Here is a 21,363-nt window from a genome sequence, read left to right on the forward strand (position 1 = left end):
AGGTCAGGAGATCGAGACCATCCTGGCTAACACAGTGAAACCCCGTCTCTACTAAAAATATAAAAAATTAGTCGTGAGTGGTGGCGGGCGCCTGTAGTCCCAGCTACCAGGGAGGCTGAGGCAAGAGAATGGCGTGAACCCGGGAAGTGGAGCTTGCAGTGAGCCGAGATCGCGCCACTGCACAACAGCCTGAGTGACAGAGCAAGACTCTGTCTCAAAAAAATAAAAACTAAAAGGTCCTGAGACCTTTAGCTTAAAAAAAAACATGATTAATGGTTAAATGCAATAGACATATTCGTACAGAGAAGAAATAGCTCACTGTAGGCTGGTATCCTACTGAGAAACTTTCAGGGTCTTGGATAAGCCTTAAAGGTAAGATAGGATTTGGCTAGTTAGGAACTGGAAACTGGGGAGGAGAAACACATTAAGAGTAAAAAACAAATGTAAAGGGTTCAAAGACATTGGCACATTATTGTCCTAAATGAGCAAATAAGGCAAGCACTTTTAAAAGACTGATATCTCTGGTAAGTGCATATGGTACAGTTTCAGGATATATGTCTGCCCTAATCAAAGGGGGCTAGTGTCAGCACAAAAATCCTACACATGAGCCTGGCCAATTTTTACATATAAAGAAACTGAGTCACTGGTGTGAGGTTCCAGAACAGAGAAAACACAAAAATTGTAGTTCTGAAGTTTAAAAAGTATAATTAATGTAGCTAAAGGGAAATCTTTATTTATTATGTGAAGGGTTCTGTTGGCAGGCTAATTTCCCCGACTCTTCCTCCTGTGGCTTCTCACTATGTGGTGAATGATGTAAACGACTATGAAGGACCAAGAAAAAAAACAGTCTTTGTTTAAATCATGTTGCAAAACTGAGACTCAGGTTATAGTGAATTAATGTGAAAGCTGAAATATATCAACACCAGATACAGCACAGGGTTGTTTTTAGATAAACACAGACAAGCCTGACATTTGCCAATACACAAAGAAAAATTAATTTCAATTTTCACTTTAGCAAAATGAGAACTGAGCTAACCCAGAAGTAAAAAACAATTAGTTTTTTTCAAAATAATGGCATTACTTAATGCTAAGTTAATAATGATTAATGTGTATTTCTGCTCAAAACTGTGCTATTCTGAAAATATTAGAAAAAACAATTTCAATGAACTTATAAGCTATATTTATTTACTACCAGACCAATAGTGATAAAAACCTTCTAGGAGTGATTGTTTTGGAAAAGATATCCACATCTACATAAAAATTCTGTAAAACTGTCAGAGAATCACTCATTTTAGGAAGCCCACCATCGGAACACGCTTAAAAATTCCTACTCTACTCTGAAAGCATCCTACTTATCTTTGCTTTCTCAGATTTTAGTACAGAACCTTCACTGCACAGTAAATGCTCTTCAAACTATTAACTAAATAACTTCGTTAAAATCACTTCCTTGTTTTTTTTTTTTTCTTAGAAGAGACAAGGTCTCACTCTGCTGCACATGCTAGAGTGCAGTGATGTGATCACAGCTTACTGTAGAGCCTGGAACTCCTGGGATCAAGTGAACCTCCTGCCTTGGCCTCCTGAGTAGCTGGAATTACAGGTGCATACCACTGAGTCCTACTAATTTCTTTTTAAATTAGTTTTACATTTTTTTAGAGATGGGTGTCTCACTATGTTGCCCAGGCTGGTTTCAAATTCCTGGCCTCTGGTGATCCTTTGTGCTGTGGCATCCCAAAGAGCTGGGATTACAGGCATGAGCCACTGCACCTTTTTTCTACTAGAAAACTAAATTTACTACAAAATCTCAATTTTCCCTATTGAAAATAAAACAATTTCATGTATTTATTAACTATATTAAAAAATGGTTAAACGTCCTGTCAGTACATGAATTTATACATAAAACTTGTAATACAGTCTATAGCTTTCACTCATAATGAATAAAGCAGAATGGTTTTCCTTGTAAGTCCTCCTTTACTAACTCACTTTGTTGGTAGATTCAAAGAGAGGACAAATCCACATGAAGATCTGCTGCCATTATTTTTATGAAAAATAATTGCCACTATTGGTAGTATTTATAGGTATTCTGAAAGAAAGCAATATATTTAAAAGCATTTCAATTGCTTGTTTATAAACACTATCTGTTTTTACATAAAATTTATACTTAATTTATAAAATTAACACATACCTGTATTGATTTCAAAACACTCTGTCTATTGTCCACTGGCCGAAGGTCTTTAGGAATGTAAAGCCTAACACTGCTGATAGCAGACAGGAGATGCACCAAAACTGGGACAACCTATGACCAAAAAGTTATACAGTATTACAGTTAAATTTGCAAATGTTCATATTCTACTATTTCCTAAACTTAGATCCGTAAAGAGGAAGTTGCATTTACGGTATGTAACAGGTATAAGAAGTACATAATAATCACCGTGAAGCATTCTCCCACACTGAAGCTTTTCTTAATAGAGACTGTATTTAAAAAGTAAAAACTAGTTCAAACTTCTAAATAACAGATAAATAAATGGCACATAAAAATAAGAGCTCCCTTCAATACAGAATCCATACTTTACTCATTTTTATGGTCTCAGATATTTGGCAGTTCAAAAATATTAATACATAAAGGTACTATAGTACTAAGAATGAAAGATTCTTGTTTAGCAGGTTTAGGAGGTCAAGAAAGATTCATTTAAGTTCTGGATGGGCAGGAATGAAGAAGTATTTCAAAGACAGAAAGCAGCATATTCCATTAGACATAATCTTGAAGAACACCTATCTGCAAACTTTCTTCCATGTTTTCTCTCGTCGAATTGGCAAATTATCGATATCAAATTTTGCTTCCTTTCAACTGCTCTTGAATTCAGAGAGCCTCCATAAACTGAGGCAAAGTTAATGTTTCCACAGGTCCAAATCTGTCTTCCACAGCTACTTTTACACTGATCACTGATGGAAACACAATTTTCACTGGCTTGCTGATAGCAAATATATTCATAGTGCTTTACTGAACAAAAACGGTACAGTGATTGAACATCTGAATTTAGTCTTCAGCTAGTTGTGTGACCTTGCACAAATTATCTAACCTTCTAGATTTTCTAGTACAGGTAGAAAGGTTCCATAATTTGCCAAACTTGCCAAAAAAGGTTTAGTTTATCAAACCATTAACACCAGTTTTTCTCTCTCTAGTTAAAGTTTTTGGGGTGGGGTGTTTTTTCTTTCTTCCTGCCTGCCTTTTCCTCCTCTTCCTTTTTTAATCATTTGAAATTAACTTGCAGAAAACAATCACTTCACTTGACCAGCAAATACATGTGTATGTTAAGAACAAGCACATTCTCCTGCAAAGCTACAATATTGTGAGATCTAAGGAAATATCATATACAATCCCTATTCAGATTTCCCCACTGACCCACTAATGACCTTTATACGTTACTATTACCATCATACTTTTGGATTCAGGGTCCAGCCAAGGATCATAAACCGGATTTAGTGGTCATGTCTCCTTAGTCTTCTTTAATCTAAAAAGATACCCCACCTTTCTTGCTCTTTTATGGTACTGACATTTTCACAGAATTCCAAATTTACAGATAAGTTGTAAGAATGAAATAAATCCCACATACCCTTATTTCAATTCACTAATTAGTTATATTTTGCCTATTTGCTTCATTGTTCTCTTTCTACACACATAAAGTACAAGTATTAAAAGAGGAAAATCTAATGTCGAGACAATGATGTCATCTAATCTGTAGTCCATATTAAGATTTCGTCCTCTTTCACAATAATGTCTTTTATACCACTGTACCTTCCCCACCACTACTCCATGGAACCAAACTAGGATCATACATTGATGTCACATTTCTTTCTTCTTTAATCTGGAACAGTTCCCCAGTTTTTCTGTGTCTAAGACCTTGATTTTTAAAAAAGAATATAGGTTATTTTATAAAATGAGTCTCAGTTTGGGTTTCTCTAGTCATGAGGAATCGTAAGATTCAGATTACCCATTTTTGGTGGAAGTCATGTTCTGTTCTACTCAGTCCACTAGTCAACATTATTAGAGATAATGTTGATCACTTTGATCATTCGATTAAGGTGCTGTCTGCAGGATTCTTTATTATAGTATTATTTACTATTTTACTCTCTACAATTAAGAAATTTGTAGGGAGAGCCTTTAGAGACTTTTTAAATACCGTTTCTTCATTAAACTTTCAGTTTACCAGTTTCAGCATCCATGGATGATTCTTGCCACAGTAAATTATTATTTGTGGTAGTTGCCTAATGGTGACTTTTCTAACTTTTATTTTATTTTATTTTTTGAGACAGAGCCTCACTCTGTCGCCCGGGCTGGAGTGCAATGGCATGATCTCGGCTCACTGCAACCTCTACCTCCCGGGTTCAAGCAATTTTCCTGCCTCAGCCTCCTGAGAAGCTGGGATTATAGGCATGTGCCACCATGCCCAACTAATTTTTGTATTTTTAGTAGAGACAGGGTTTCGCCATGTTGATTAGGCTGGTCTCGAACTCCTGACCTCAAGTGATCCACTCACCTCGGCCTCCCACAGTGCTGGGATTAAAGGCATGAGCCACCATGGCCGGCCATTTCCTTTATATTTTATATATCTCTCTCTGGATTCATGGATTATTTTATTTTCATATGGTTATAAATCCTTTACTATCTTTTTTTTTTTTTTTTTGAGATGGATTCTCGCTCTGCCACCCAGGCTGGAGTGCAGCGGTGCGATCTCGGTTCACTGCAGTCTCCGCCTCCTGGGTTCAAGTGATTCAATTGCCTCAGCCTCCCGAGTAGCTGGGACTACAGGCACCTGCCACCATGCCTGGCTAATTTTCGTATTTTTAGTAGAGATGGGGTTACACCATGTTAGACAGGCTAGTCTTAAACTCCTGACCTCAGGTGATCTGCCCGCCTTTGCCTCCCAAAGTGCTGGGATTACAGGTGTGAGCCACCACGCCCAGCCCTTTACTATCATTTTTATTTTTACTTCCAAACTGTCTAATTCAGGGGTCCCCAAGCCCCCGGGATGGTACCAGTCTGTGGCCTGTTAAGAACCAGGCCATGCAGCAGGAGTGGTGGGGGAGAGAGCATTACCACCTGAACTCTCCCTCTTGTCAGATCAGCAGCAGCGTTAGATTCTCATACCAGTGCAAACATGGCACGTGCACGGGATCTAGGCTGCCTGGTCCTTATGAGAATTCTAAGGTCTGATGATCTGAGGTGGGACAGTTTCATCCCCAAACCACCCCTGCTCCACACTGGTCCATGGAAAAACTATCTTCCACGAAACCAGTTTCTTGTGCCAAAAAGACTGGGGACTGCTGGTCTAATTTATTTTAGAAACAACATTCTGTAAGCTGCATTGGGTCTTGGGTCACTTGTGTTCAATTTGTGAACCAGTAGTTGATGCACTGTTTGGACAGAGAAGACTCAGGACATGAAAAATTATCAATACCACATAGCCGACATCCAGAGTGAAAGATGCATAATTTGTATGCACTTAACTACATCTAAAAAGGTAGAAAAATTAAAAATAATTCACTTGGCTTTAGAAAGAGTATTTTTATATACCTGTAGTCGAATTCAATAGGCACAGGTATCTGTGAATTTCCTTCAAAACAGAGTAACACCATTTTGTGAAGATGAAATTCAGAAAGAAGACAAAAACTATCCAATTTCAAAGGCTGCTTTCCATAATAAACTCCATCCAAGAAATGGTCAACTAACACTTTAATGACAGGAAATAGATTACAAAGGCCATTCTCTAAATGCCTCCTAAAGCACAGAAAAGGGAAATCCTAAGAGTTCCCTAACTAGAAACATGACATTTTATAAACAAGAAGTTAAATGTTTAAAAATTGAATGAATAGTTGTCATGAAATTATAAATATCAAATTTCAGATATTTAAAAACATCATAATATTTGCATATGGCAGTTTATTCAATTTTCTAAACCTAATTACCTTCATGATATAACTCAGAATTCAGGTTCAACATGATGCAGCACTGGTCTTTGTAAGTCCAAATAACCATGTGAGCAATCAGTGGAAACTTGCTAGAATACCAATAACAGGAAGTATTTTTATCCTTAGACCTTTTAAATCTTTTTAATTTTCCCATAAATAAGCAAATGTGGTAGACAATATAAGAAGCAAGTTTTAAGTCAACACATTCTAAATACATTTCAAGCTATACAATTTCTTCAAATCAAGACTATCAGCTGCAACATAATATGGTTTTTGAATTTTTCATTCAACAAGCAAGTTGTTTTTTGAACCAACTGAATTTTAATCAAGTCATGGCACACACAGTTATTTTAACCAATGTGCTATTGATTAATTCACAATTAAAAAACTGGATTTGTGTCAGTGAAAATGGTGGAGTAAGGACCTCCAAAAATCCTTTTCTCCATAAAAGCAATGCCAACACTGAGAAAACTTGTCAAAATCAACTTCTTCAAAATTCTGGAAATTAACCAAAGGCTTGCAGGAGTCCAGGGAGCATATATTCAAGAAAAATGCTGACTTTTGGTAAGAACAGCAAGCTTTGTGGCAAATTTAACTTATTCTACTCCATCTCCCACTCCTCAGCTTCCTAATAGCCTGAAAATTAAAGAGCAAATCCCACTGAAAACCAGTATGGCAGCCACTGGAGGGGAGAGAATAGGGTTGGAACCTCTTCGAAGGCCTATTTCCATAGAATTGTCATTATTGCAGTCTGGTGGTTCCCCGGAAGACTCCATTCACAAGGCTGTTTTTTATTTGACCTGACTGAGAGCTTACCAGTGCAAACCTTTTTCCTGGATGTGTTTGTCAAAAATAGTAAGAAGCAACTGCTTAACACCATGGCTGCCTGAGGTTGTGAATGACAGCTGGGACAAACAACAGGTTAACCAGAAAGCTTAAAAAGAAAGGCTGGGGAGTAAGACGTTCATGGGGAATTAGAAAAGCTCCCACACATTTCTGGAAATCTAGAAGGCCATGTACAGGGCTGTGTGCATAGTCAAGAAAGACCTAAAAAGACTCTAAGCTCTCACTTCTGTCTGACCATGAAATTGTACATCCAGGAAGTGGCTAAGGTAATGTTGTTAACTGCCTAGCTGAGGGTTGATGGCTTGCTGCAATATGCATACAAAGCCTCTAAGTAAAGACTGGGGAACTCATTTTTTTTTTTTTTTTAGACAGAGCCCTGCTCTGTCACCCAGGCTGGAATGAAGTGGCACAATCTTGGCTCACTACAACCTCCACCTCCTGGGTTCAAGTAAGTCTCCTGCCTCACCCTCTCGAATAGCTGAAGCTACAGACGCACACCATCATGCCGGCTAATTTTTGTATTTTTAGTACAGATGGGTTTTGGCCACGTTGGCCAGGCTGGTCTCGAACTCCTGACCTCAAGTCATCTACCCACCTCAGCCCCTCAAAGTGCTGGGATTATGGCATGAGCCACCACGCCTGGCCAGACAGGAGAACTTAATGATTGCAGGCATTTAAGGAAGTCTCTGCACAATTATGAGCTGACCATTAAACTAACCAAGCAGAGACCTTGGTGGCCACACACAATTAAAAAATATAGAGAATTCAGAAATCACAAACCAATGACAACAAGTAACAAGAATAAACTCTGGGGGTGCAGGAAAACTCCGATTTACAGAGTTGCTACTGTTAGAGAACCAAACTGGGGCCCACTTGCCTGCTGCAGTAAGACCAGATATCTATATTGAGGTATGTAGTGGGAGAAAGGAAGGTGTTTATTTGTAGGGTGCCAAGCAAGGAGGATTAGGTAGTTAATATTTAAGTCCTGACCTTCCAGATGGCTTACAGGTAAGGGTTTCTAAGGGCAGGAAGGCAGAAGTTATAGCAGTTATAAATCAATATATGGAGGTTATATACCGGTTTGATTTAAAAAGGCAGGACATCTCAAATCAGGGGCCCACAGGTTATAGGTGGATTTAAAGATTTTTGATTTGTAATTGGTTAAGGAGAAGTTTTGTCTAAAAATTTGGGATCAGTAGAAAAACATGTTCATTCTGGCTCTTTTAGGCCCCTCAGGAAGAAATTTAGAACAAAGAACAGCAGTCAGAGTTTTAGTCCTCTGTTCCTCCTTATTTGTAGCTTATGTGCCAGTATATCTGTTTGGTGTATATCTGAGTTTCTGAAAAATAATTTAGGGACATATGTGAAGATGTTATTTTTAGTTTTTATAGGGAATAAAACAAGCTCAACTCTACTATTTTTTTTTAGACAAAGAGATTGATTTTTTTGAGAGAGGGTCTTGCTCTGTTGCTCAGGCTGGAGTGCAGTGGCATGGTCATGGCTCACCGCAGCCCTAACCTCCTGGGCTCAATCGATCCTCCCACTTCAGCCTCCAAAACAGCAGGGACTACACGCACATGCCACCATGCCTGGCTAATTGTTACTGGTTGGTTTTTTTTTTTTTTTGTATAGACAGGGTTTCACTATGTTGCCCAGGCTGGTCTTGAACTCCTGGGCTCAAGCAATCCTCCCACCTCAGTCTCCCAAAGTGCTGGGATTATAAGCATGAGCTACCATACCCAGCCTTGTTTATTTATTTTTTAGGTCTAAGCTAGGTGCACTCTAAAGGAAGGATCCCTAATCCATCTCACTACATTATTTAAAATGTCCAATTTTCAATGAAAAATTACGAGACATGTAAAGAAATTAATAAAGTATGACCTATACACAGAGAAAAATAGTAATTAATAGAAAATATCCTGAGGAAGTCAAGAAATTTGACTTAATAGACAGAGTTTAAAACAGCAATTTAAAATACGTTCAAAGTTAACCCCCTCAAAAAATCTGATTTCCATAGTACCTCTTCAATGTAAACTTGAAACCTGCCAAAACTGCAAATATTATTCCATGACAAGTACTGGTATCTTAATCCTCAAATTTTTATAAGTGTATAGTTCTAATCTGTAATCTTCTATTTCATGTCCTTTTATAGATGTTTTTATCTAATGGGGAACTATTCCACCAAGTTCCTGGTCTAGAAAAACAAAACAGAACTCCCTTATGTTCACTCCCTGACACTGAGTCTCATTTAACTATCATGACGTGGCCGTGATAAGGGGAAATGGTCGGACACATGGGAGCTGGCAAAGCAACAGTGTCAAAACTGCAAGTGATCTTTAGAACACACTAAACTGTTCACCTCTGTTAATCAATGTAATTCAGAGCTGGAGTGCTCTTGCCCTCTACACACAGACACACACACTCTAAGCCTTTTTTAGAAAAGTAAGTTCAAGAATATTATAGATACAAGGAAAAGTCACTTTAGAAAGTAGTCTTCAAGGCCAGGTGTGGCGGCTCATGCACGTAATCCCAGCACTTTGGGAGGCTGAGGCAGGCGTATCACGAGGTCAGGAGATCAAGACCATCCTGGCCAACATGGTGAAACCCAGTCTCTGATAAAAATACAAAAATTAGCCGGGCACAGTGGCGAACGCCTGTAGTCCCAGCTACTCGGGACGATGAGGCAGGAGAATCACTTGAACCCAGGAGGCGGAGGCGGAGGCGGTAGTGAGCAAAGATCGCGCCACTGTACTCCCAGCTGTCGACAGAGCAAGACATCTCAAAAAAAAAAAAAAAAAAAAGAAAAAAGAAAGTAGTTTTCTATAAACGCTGATAAAAAGCTAAATTTGGCATCACATCCACTCAAAGTCAGAGAGGGCAAGGATGATTATGGAAATCCTACTTATGCAGTGGAAGCCTGCTTTTAACCTACCCTGAATAATGCTATACAATCAATGAAGTTGAGAGCTAATATTTCCTTATAAACTGCCCACAGCACTATTTCTCTGTCTAGGATTTCTATTCAAGATAATCTACAAGGCAAACAATATATTTATAAAACATATACAAGTATATTAATATATTATATAATATATAATTATATGTAATATATAATATATAATTATATGTAATATATAATATATAATTATATAATATATATTATATATAATATATAATTATATAATATATAGTATATAATATATAATTATATGTAATATATAATATATAATTATATACTATATATTGTATATAATATATATTGTATATAATATATAATTATATAATATATAGTATATAATATATAATTATATGTAAATACATATAATATGGTTTCTTAACCTATAGTCCTTCTCTCTGTACATTGTTTTATGCCTTTTGTCATTAACCACAAGGAACAGAAAAATGTGAAGTTCTTTCTAAAGAGGGGGTTTCATGCTCTGTACATGTGGCTTCCCTTGCTAGTAATATAATTCTTGTCTGTAAAGGTACTCATGTTCTTACAAGTTTGTTAAAATCTCACTACTTCCTTTATAAAGCTTTACTAATTACCCACCCTGGGCAGTTTTGAAGCACAAAATGCTTCCTTATTAAGCTGCATCCCCTTAAAGTCACAGACTATCTGTAAAATTCATGTTAACAACCCCCCATCCCTTGCCAATTTCCTTAGCAGCATAGACTGAAATAAACATAATAAAAAATGGTACAGGAGCAGAGGAAAGGCCCTCAGTTTGCCTTGGTTTCATGACTGCCTATATAATTTTCTTGGAAGAATCTGAGCTTTCAGTGTGAGAGCGTGTGACTTACTATCAATGTCTGCCATGAGAAAGGGAGAATGTTGAGATGTGTGGCACACATTGCTATTCCAACTTGCAACTCCTAAAGGCCCTTTGGGGACAATGAGTATATGCCTAACTGTGGGAGTTTTAGCCTTATTTATAGTTAGGCAGTCAGTCAGTAAAATAAATGTTAGAAAAAGGTAAAAATCACACAAGTTTCACTTGGTGGTGGAATTCTAGAGGTGAACAAATTAGAATACTAAGAAAAGGAGAGCTAAGTTTAGGTAATATTCAGAATTATAAATAAACATTTAAATCATCATTTAAAAATGTTACAGTGAGTTGTCTTTTTAAAAATACTGCCAACTCCAAAACCTGTAATAATTTATTGATCCAAAGAAGCAGTCTATGATACTACAGTGGCAGATTTTACTTTCTACAAACCAAGCTTATAATAACAAATATCATTACAATGACATTTTGTAAAAGACCTATCCAATATGCCATGTTTTACATTAATTAGAAGCACATGTAAATTAAATGATTTTAACTAAGGAAACTTGGGTAGAAATTTTTCATTGTTAAAATAATGCTTCAGTCATTATAGAGCCTCCTCCTTAAAAGTGGGTTATGTTCTGATAAACTAGTTGTAAGCTGAAAATATTGTTAGGTCAAAAATGTATTTAATACATGAACACCTAATCTACCAAACATAACTTGGTGTAGTTTACCTTAAATGTGCTAAGAACACTTACATTGGCTTACATTTGGGCAAAATCATTTAACACAAAGCCTGTTTTGTAATAAATGTCAAATATCTCATTAATGTATTAATGTTCTATAATACTAAATGATTATCGCTTTTGCACTATTGTAAAGTCAAAAAATCCTAAATCAGGACTGCCTCTATTTCCATGGGAATGGGAAATAAACAGCATGAATGGATTCAAACTGTAAAATCACTCAGTCACAAGCAAGGATAATGAAACATCTTTATGGCCCTGGCAAAATCCAGCTTCATGTAAAATTTCAATGACTGAATACTTTTTCTTTCACTTTGTCACTATTTATCTTGTTGTAATTTGATAAAAGAAAAATAAGAACAAATCTCATTAATTATCCTACTGATATGTTAGATAGCTTTACTAATATACCTTAAAATACCTTGAAAACTTCTAATTTAGAAATCATGATAGTATGTTCATTACCATCACATTGGAGAACTTTGGTGATTATAAATAAGTTACAGAATATCTGAAATCTGAAGACAGAAAGTTATGTACAAACCTGCATCTCTCCTTTCTCATCAGGTTTAGCTGGTTTTGCAGCTTCTGTAGCTGAATTTTTCAAGCTCTCTTTGCTACAGCGCAGAAGTACTTCTACTACATACAAAGGATCCAGTTCACCAGAGTTAGGCTAAAAAACAAAACAGAAGATGTTCATTCATTCTTAAGAAACTGGCCCATAAATTTTAAGTTCCATCTGTATAGGAACTATTTTCTCAGCATTTAGCATTATGACTGACACAAACTGTGTAATACATATTTATTTTATGAAATGAAAACTGTCTCTCTGGATTCGACATGTTCCACTGGATGAGAAAACACAGAAATAACTTTATAAATTCTAATTTAATAGTACAAGCACTGTCAAGTGTGTCACAGAATGTTTCTAATGTTAAGAAACTAAAATTTTCAGTGTCAGAAAATTAATTTGCATCTTCAAATCACTCTAAATAACATAAAAGATAGATTGAGAATAGATTATTTTATTGCTTATTATGCTAGCATTTCTATAATGTGGTTCCAATTTTTATTGTCTTTTAGTCTTTAATATTCTGTAATAAAACTATAATTCTGAATATCTAACAACTACTAAGATCTCACCACAACTTCTGCACTATGATAATGTATGTTTGAGTAGTATCTTTGAAGCAATAACAGAAGATATTTTTTCAGTACAGAATTCCTCACTTTTAAGTAAAATATTTAAATAATCTATTTTGCATAAAATACATAAAAGGAAAGTTATACAGCAAAGACTTGACTATGTGGACTCCACCCAGGACAGTTCCTACTAAAAAAATGAAAATCTGTCAATAAATGACAATGAATCCATTTCTACAATCTATTTCTGCAATAAACTACCAATTGTTTAACAAGAATAAAACATATTTCCAAATGCTGAAGAAAAAAGAAATCACAATTATTTTAAATCATTGAGTTCAAATTTCCTCAAAGAAAGCATACACTCTATTTTTCCAATACGAAATAAAAACTTTTTCTCAGCATACATTAGTTCAAAATGTGGTTATTTTAAAGTAAGTTGCAAAACATTCCTTAGTTTAAACACAAAGCAAAGATGAAGATAGTATTTTGATTAGATTTTTTTTATCTGCAAAGATTATGTTCAGTCATTATGAAATGAGTTTTACAAACAATGAGCCAAACAAATAGCTATGATCAACTATCAAGTCTTCCTAAGGAGTCAATGATTATAAGAAGACTCAATGATTATCATATTAGTTTTACAGAGGAGGAAAAAAACCCTCTGAATAAGATGCATAACACAATTTGATAGATGAATTAGCTCCAAAGTGTTAGGAAGATGTGAGCATCTGGACAAAAAACCCCACAGGCATATGAGCAATCTTTAATGTTTCTAGATAACTCTGTTGTTGGATTTGGTTCCAATTTTGTAGATTAATAAATTTAATATTCTCTGTAAGATACAACAATTACAAAAGTGACTATTATAACTCAAGTATATCATACATAATCATCTATTTTTGCAGAGCTACTAAAACCAACTTATAGCATTACGGAAATATTCTTAAGTGTTACTATGGAAACAATAGGAAGCCTTCTAAATTGTAACATTAAATGAAAATTTGCTGTTAAAAGTATTTCCTAAGATAATAAATTTTTTCTCAGCTAACTTACTCTAGTTTTGCACTCTGTAAAGATGGATCAATGTCCACTTTCAGATAAAAAAACTAGTTAAGTGTTCTATCATCTTAATTTAGATTTTTGTTTATAAGTCCTAATTTTTACTTCCCAACAGTATAACTGAACTTCTTTTTCCTAGCTTCTCTTTATTACTTTTAAAGTGTGGCTAATGTCTTGCTATAAACTGAAATTACCTAATTAAAACATAATTTGGTAATCCCAGGCTTGTAGAATGCAAAGAAAACAAGCAATTTAAAATAACATTGACAATTACAATTACATTTTCATTTATTTAAAATGCTTCTAACAGTTTTCTTCTACGGTTTGTATACTCCCCTCTGCCTCTGGCAAGCTCTACTGGCCACAAAATCTGTGGATTTGTATTCTGACCTAGATACCAAAATTAATAAAAATGTACTTCACATTTTTAGTGAACAAATTCAGGTAGTGCAATGGAAAAATTAGTTTCACCATCAATAGAAACAGAAAAAAATGAATGTGTTCCTCTCTAGTCCTCATTCTATCTTTGCCTAAAAGAACTCTCAACAACTGATTCTACCTTTATAGTTAGACAGTCACATGAATTAATTTAGGATCAAAAGAGGCAAGTAATTTTTAAAAAATATGTCTTCTGTGTGTGTATGCATACTTGTAACTATGTTAGCTATAATTTTTCTCTCCTGAACCTTAGACTGACTACCAGAGCATGACAGTGTGATCCACAAGCCTGCTCCCCAGCAACTGGAGAAAATTATGAAAAACCAATCATTTAAAGTTTCTGGAAACAGTCCTAAGAGAATATATCAAATAAAGAAAGATCTAGTCCAAAAAAAAATCTAAAATTCAGTAAAGTCTTTGATATCTGAACAGAGATCACTCCCTCCCTCACTCTTCCCACTTCACTAAAACAGAAACTCCAGACTGGTGAAGCCAAAAATACAGAAGGGCTCAGTATCCCTGCAGCTCTTGCTTGGAGAGGGCTTTTAGGAGGTGCAGGATGTCAACATTTCCCATCCTCCTCCCACCTACCTGTTGCTGCTGCTAAGTCCTCTGCAAGTAAGGCTGAAAGGCAGAGGCTCCCCTTCGTTCACCTAGCCTCTACTGGTTGGCTAGAGGCTCTTATCTTGGTGTGGTGCTGCTGAGAAAAAGCGCCCCAACAGCCCTTCCCCTGGTTTACAAGGCAATGGGTCCATGTTGGGAGAGGCAAGATGAAAACACCTGAGGTTACACCCCAACCCTCCACCTATCCCCCGGCTTCTAAAGCAGCGATGTTACTCAGAGAAAAGTGTGCATTGTTCCCACCCCCAGCTTTAGAATTTTGACTCAGAGATTTTGCCTGGGTGAAGAAATACGCCTTAAAACAGACAACTCTTAATATCTTTCCAAAGGACCAGATTTTATTTGTAACAGGGCCTGAGGAAATTCAAGACTAAGATAACTTTCAGAAACAGCAGAGGTTGTGGTGAAATGCAATTGGTAGATCTGTATTCATTGGAGATATAGGCTAAATTGTACAGCAGATAGTTTGCAGAAGAGAACCTGGTTTTAAAAATGATAGTGGGAGGAGCCCTCCTGCTAATAGAGCTTAACAGTTGGGTATGCCCAGAGAAAGGTAAAGTCATAGAGACCCCTGTCCAAACCACTGTCATCTCAGGGTGACTGTGGGCATAACCAAGGCTGTGACTCCCAACTCTACCCCAGAAACAAACTAAAAGGCTACACACTGTAGGGGGTAAAAGGTAGACAGGACAGAGACTTCAATCAAATAATCCAGCCTGACACTAAACAAATAAACAAGGAAATAACAACAGTGGCCTGCAAGAGGTGGAGGCAGGGAGGGGAATACCTAGAATTACTACAATATATTATCAAAGAAGAGACATGCAAAGAAACAGGAAAGTTATGAGTCATAGAACAGGGAAAAAAGTAGGCAACAGAATCTGCCTATAATAGTGACCAGATGTTAGGCTAAACAGACTTAAAAGTTGCCACTATAAATATATTCAAAGAATCAAGGGAAATCACAATTAATGAAGTAAAAGGTACAATAACAATGTTGTATCAAAAAGAACATATCGATGAAGAAATAGAAAGTACAAAAAGAAACCAAAAGCAAATTTTAGAGTTTAAAAGTCTATTTACCGAAGTGAGGAAAATTACTAGAGGGGCCCAACAGTAGATCTGAACTGGCAGATAATATCAACAGTGAATCTGAAGATAGACTATTGATGGAGATTATGCAATCCAAAGAACAGAGCAAGGACAAACAAACAAAAATGAACCAAGCCTCAGAGAAATATAGGACACCATCAAGTGCAACATACCCATAATGAAGTTCCAGGGGAGAGGTTTAGAAAAAGGAGTAGAAAAATATTCAAAGAAATAATGGCCTGGGCACAGTGGTTCACAACTGTAATCCCAGCACTTTGAGAGACCAAGGCGGGAGGATTGCTTGAGCCTAGAAGTTTGAAACCAGCCTGGGCAATATAACGAGACCTGGTCTCTACAAAAATTGTTTAAAGTTAGCCAGGCATGGTGGTGCACACCTGTAGTCCCAGCTACTCAGGAGGCTGAGGTGGAAGGATTGCTTGAGCTCAGGAGTTTGAGGCTGCAGTGAGCCATGATTGCACCACTACACTCTAACCTAGGTGACAGAGTGAGACCCTGTGTCTAAAAATGACAAAACAAAAACAGAAATAATGGCTGAAAACTTCTCAAAATTTACTGAAAAAAAAAATTCATCTACATGCCAGAAAATTAAATAAAGTCCAAGTAGGATAAAGGCAAAGAAGTTCGGTCACTTTCTATGCAGATATATTTATCACAATAAAAATGCGGAAAGCCAAACCAAAAAGAGAAAATCTTCAAGCAGCAAGAGAAAAAAAGATTAATCTCTTACAAGGGAACTTCAACAAGACTAACAGCAAAAACTTCTCAGCAGAAACAATGGAGGCCAGAAAGCAATGAGTTGACATATTCAAAGAAAAAAACAAACAACTGTTAACCAATAATCCTATATCCAGCAAAGTTACCTTTCAAAAATGAAGGCAAAATAAAGACATTCTCAGACAGACTAAAAACTGAGAAAATCTGTTTCTGGCAGATCCACCTTACAAGAAACACAAAAAGAAATTCTGCAGGCTAAAATCAAGTAATACTAGACATTTAATTGAAACTACATAATAAAATAAATAACACTGGTAAAGGTAATTATATAATTATAAGATAGAAATAAATGTCTTTTTCTCTTCAATGATTTAAAAAGCAGTTGTATAAAACAATATGTATACATTGTATTATTGAGCCTGTAACATACCAAAATGTAGTATCTTGGCAGTAACAGCATAATGGAGGTAGATGGGAGCAAAACTGTTTAAGGTTAAGGCAGTAACTCCAGGTAATAACATGAATCCACAGGAACAAATAGAACCAAAAATGATAAATAAGAACGTTAATATAACAAAAGCTATATATACACACTTGCTTTCCTTTCTTCTATAAGCTTTAAAAGTAATAAAAAGTGGCCGGGCATGGTGGCTCATGCCTATGATCCCAGCACTTTGGGAGGCCGAGGCAGCTGGATTACCTGAGGTTAGGAGGTTGAGATCAGTCTCGCCAACATGGTGAAACACCGTCTCTACTAAAAATACAAAAAATTAGCTGGGTGTGGTGGCACATGCCTGTAATCCCAGCTACTTGGGAGGCTGAGGCGGGAGAATCACTTGAACCTGGGAGGCGGATGTTGCCCTGAGCTGAGATTGTGCCACTGCACTCCAGCCTGCCTGGGCGACAGAGTGAGACTTCATCTCAAAAAACAAAAAAACAAGAAAAACCATAAATAAAAAATTTTCAAAAAGTACATAAAATATCAATCATAATAATGTATTGCTGGATTTGTAACATTTATAGATGTAGTATGTATAACCATAAAAAGAGAGAAAATGGAATAGAGCTATACAGAAATAACACCTCTATCCACACTGGAATTCAGTCAATGTAAACCTAAAGCTTATTCTAATAATATGTGTATGGAAAGCCCCAGCAAACACTAAGAAAATCTCTCTCTCTCTCGCTATATAGATACACATATATATACATGTACACACACATACATACACGTGTATGTATATGAAATCTTTAAAAAATTAAAATGCCACATTAGAAAAAATTCACATGATGCAAAAGAAAGCAGTAAAAAAAAAAAAAGAGAAAACAAAGACACGAGACACAAAAAACAAAAATTAAAATGGCAGCTGCAAATCCAACTATATCAGTAATGAAACTCAATGTGAACAGATTAAGCAATCCAAAAAAGGAATAGATTTTCAGATTGGATTAAAAAAACAAAATCCAACTGCTGTGTATGCTGTGTACAGCACACACACTTTAAATTTACTGATATAAATGACTGAAAATTTAAAAATGGGAAAAATATTATGCTAAGAATAATCAAAAGAAAGCTCAAATAGCTATGCTGATAGAAAACAAAATACATTTTAACAGAGCTTGAAAACACATGAAGCAAAAACTGATAGAAATGAAGGGAAAAATAGATAAGACAACAATAATAGTTACGAGACTTCAATACTCCACTTTCAATAATAGATAGACCAACCAGACAGAACGGTCTGCAAAGAAGTCTTAAGACCTAAAGTTCTAAACCAATTAGACCTAAAGGACATCTATAACACATCCCACCTTAAAGCAGCAGAATACACATTTTTCTCAACTGCACATAGAACATTCTGCAGGACAGACCATGTCAGGCCATTAAACAAACTTAGAACAATTCAAAACTACTGAAAGAATTCCAAGTACATTCTTGACAAAACAAAATTAGAAATAATAAAGACAAAAATTTGGGAAATTAACAAATATGTGAACATTAACACTCTCCTAAATAACCAATGGGTTAAAGAAGAAATCTAAAGGGAAATTAGAAAATATTTTGAGATTAATGAAAATGATAAAATATACTAAAATTTATGGAATACAGCTAAAGCATCTGTAGAGGGAAATTTATAATTGTAAAAGCTCTATTTAAAAAGAAGAGGTATCTCAAGTTAATAACCTAATCTTCTACCTTAACACATTGAAAAAAGAATAGTAAACTAAACCTATAGCAAGAAGAAAGGAAATTAAAAAGATGGGGCATAACCTAATGAAATAGAGACAGAAAAATAGAGGGAAAAAATTAGTAAAACCAAAAGCTCATTGAGAAGATTAACAAAATTGACAAACGTCACCCAGAAGAAAGATTTAAACTACTGGGTCAGATATGAAAGAGACTACTAATGACCATACAAAAATAAAAGGGATTATAAAATAATACTATGAATAACTGTATTATCAATAAATTACAGACAATCTGAAGAACATGCCATACCAAGTAGAGATTGACTTAGTAATCTCTTAGTAAACTACCCATAAAGAAGAGCATAGGCCGAAGTGGCCTCATTGCCAAGTTCTACCAAATATTTAAAAAATTTTGAATGTCATGAAGATATTGGGGAAAAAATATTTAATATGTTTTTCAAAAACTCTTCCAAAAAATGGAAGAAAAGGGGAACACTTCCTAACTCATTCTATGAGGCCTGCATTACCCTAATACCAAACCCAAACAAAGATGTCACCAAGAAAACAATAAACCAACATTTCCTATGAATACTGGCATTAAAAATCCTCAGTATTTCCTATGAATACTGGCATAAAAATCCTCAAAAACATACTACCAACTGAATCCCGATACATAAAGAGAATAATCTATCATGACAAACTGGGATTTATCTCAGAAATCCAGTCATGTTAACATCTGAAAACCAGTTTATGTAATATATCATATCAGAATACAAAATAGAATAAAAAGCAAAAACCACATGATCACCTCAATAGGCACATAAGAAATATTTGACAAAATATTTATCTTTCACGAGAAAAACACTCAACACACCAGGAACAGAAGGAAATTTTCTCTATTTCTGGGGGATATGGAAGGACAGGTGAATGACATAGGTTTCTTTTTGACATGATGAAAATGTTCTACAATTGACTGTGGTGATCGATGGTTGCAGATATCTGCAAATATACTAAATGTCACTGAGTCATATAGCCTAACTGGGAAAATTGTACAGTGTGTGAATATCATCTCCATAGAACTGTTTAAAAAAAGAAACAGGCTGGGCGTGGTGGCTCACGCCTGTAATCCCATGACTTTAGGAGGCTGAGGCGGGCGGATCACAAGGTAAGGAGTTTGAGACCATCCTGCCTAACACGGTGAAACCCTGTCTCTACTAAAAATACAAAAAAAAAAAAAAAAATTAGCCGGGCTTGGTGGTGGGCACCTACAGTCCCAGCTACTCAGGAGGCTGAGGCAGGAGAATGGCATGAACCTGGGAGGCGGAGCTTGCAGTGAGCCCAGATGGCGCCACTGCACTCCAGCCTGGGCGACAGAGCGAGACTCTGTCTCAAAAGAAAAAGAAAAAAAAAGAAACAAAAAATGTAAAACCTACAGTGAAAGGAATCTATAGCACTTCAGAACAGGTAAAAATATTCTGCCCTAGCAAAATTCTCATATAGACAAGTTATGGAATGAGTAAACTGGCAAAGGCGTGCTAGCTTTTCCATCTTGGGTTACATAAATGTCCATGAAACCACTGTATTTAGCACTCAATGTCACACTTCCAACTCCACATAAAAAGAGAATTTAATAGCTGTCAGAGAGGCTTAAATAAAGACTACTCTGTCCAGTTAACCTCATCTCCTGCAAGAAAGATCATAGCTACATGAAAACAATGCATGTGTCTCTCTGAGTGTGTGTGTGTGCGTGTGTGTGTGTGTCTGTCAGGGAGATTTGCGGAGTGGAAGGAAAGCACCACCACCATTTAATAGTTTTCTCATGGTTGAGGTGATACACAGAAAATACAAAGGAGTGGCTTGGCGCGGTGGCTCGCACCTGTAATCCCAGCACTTTGGGAGGCCGAGGCAGGTGGATCACCTGAGGTTAGGAGTTCAAGACCAGCTTGGCCAACATGGTGAAACCCCATCTCTACTAAAAATACAAAAATTAGCTGAGTGTATTCCAAAACTTAATTCCTCATGGCAGAATTTATTACTGCTTCTCTTCAGGTAATACTATTTCTTCTTAGACCGATTTCCTAAGCCTCAAAAAACATTGCACTAAAAATTGATATACAATTCTAATATAAAGATAACAGTTTACCTTAACATTTGACTTTTTTGAGAAATTCACCACTACTCCCCAACCAAAGTCATCTCCTTCATTCTTTACCTGAAAAGAAAGAAAAGCAAGTAAGCAAGAATCAAATGTATATCTACAAGGCAATTTCAGCCTTTCACACCTACATTGTAGACTAATAAAGCTTTCTGAATTTTCTGATAAAATATCTTTGAAAGAGCATTGCTAAATTTAAGAAACAAGGTATTAACCCTGCAGGAAAAAAATCAATGCCAAATTTCATTTTAGAAATTGCCCCTAGAACAGCAATAACAGGAATCTCTCAGTTGGCAAATGAATGCTGAAAATGACAGAATGTTCCAAGGATATAAATCTTTTATATCTAATGAATTCATCCAGAACTTAAAATTGCCTTATTTTTCATATAGTTATATGAATAGTTATATGAATATAGTTATATGAATAGTTATATGAATATAGTTATATGAATAGTTATAGTTGGCATTTCATAACCAGAAATATTTTATATGTTAATTCCAAAACTATCCACTGCAATTTATAGTCCCCAAAACAAAAACCAGTGGTGATTAAAAGGCCTTTGCATAAGCCCCTAAGTTAGTGCCATGTGAAA

At 36.0% G+C, this 21,363-nt stretch overlaps 1 protein-coding gene across 1 annotated transcript in view; it reads right to left on the reverse strand.

Moving 5' to 3' along the window:
* Positions 1–21,363, reverse strand: part of MTREX (Mtr4 exosome RNA helicase) — a 119,405-nt gene that overhangs the window by 25,483 nt on the left and 72,559 nt on the right. Inside the window, exons 18-20 of the mRNA XM_055253160.2 lie at positions 20,757–20,825; positions 11,877–12,005; positions 2,183–2,293 (exon numbers count right to left, since the gene is read on the reverse strand). Of these exons, the coding sequence (XP_055109135.1) occupies positions 2,183–2,293; positions 11,877–12,005; positions 20,757–20,825 (309 nt within the window). The remainder of the gene's footprint in view (positions 1–2,182; positions 2,294–11,876; positions 12,006–20,756; positions 20,826–21,363) is intronic.

Source organism: Symphalangus syndactylus, chromosome 18 (genome assembly GCF_028878055.3).
Source record: "Symphalangus syndactylus isolate Jambi chromosome 18, NHGRI_mSymSyn1-v2.1_pri, whole genome shotgun sequence".
Classification (NCBI taxonomy): Eukaryota; Metazoa; Chordata; class Mammalia; order Primates; family Hylobatidae; genus Symphalangus; species Symphalangus syndactylus.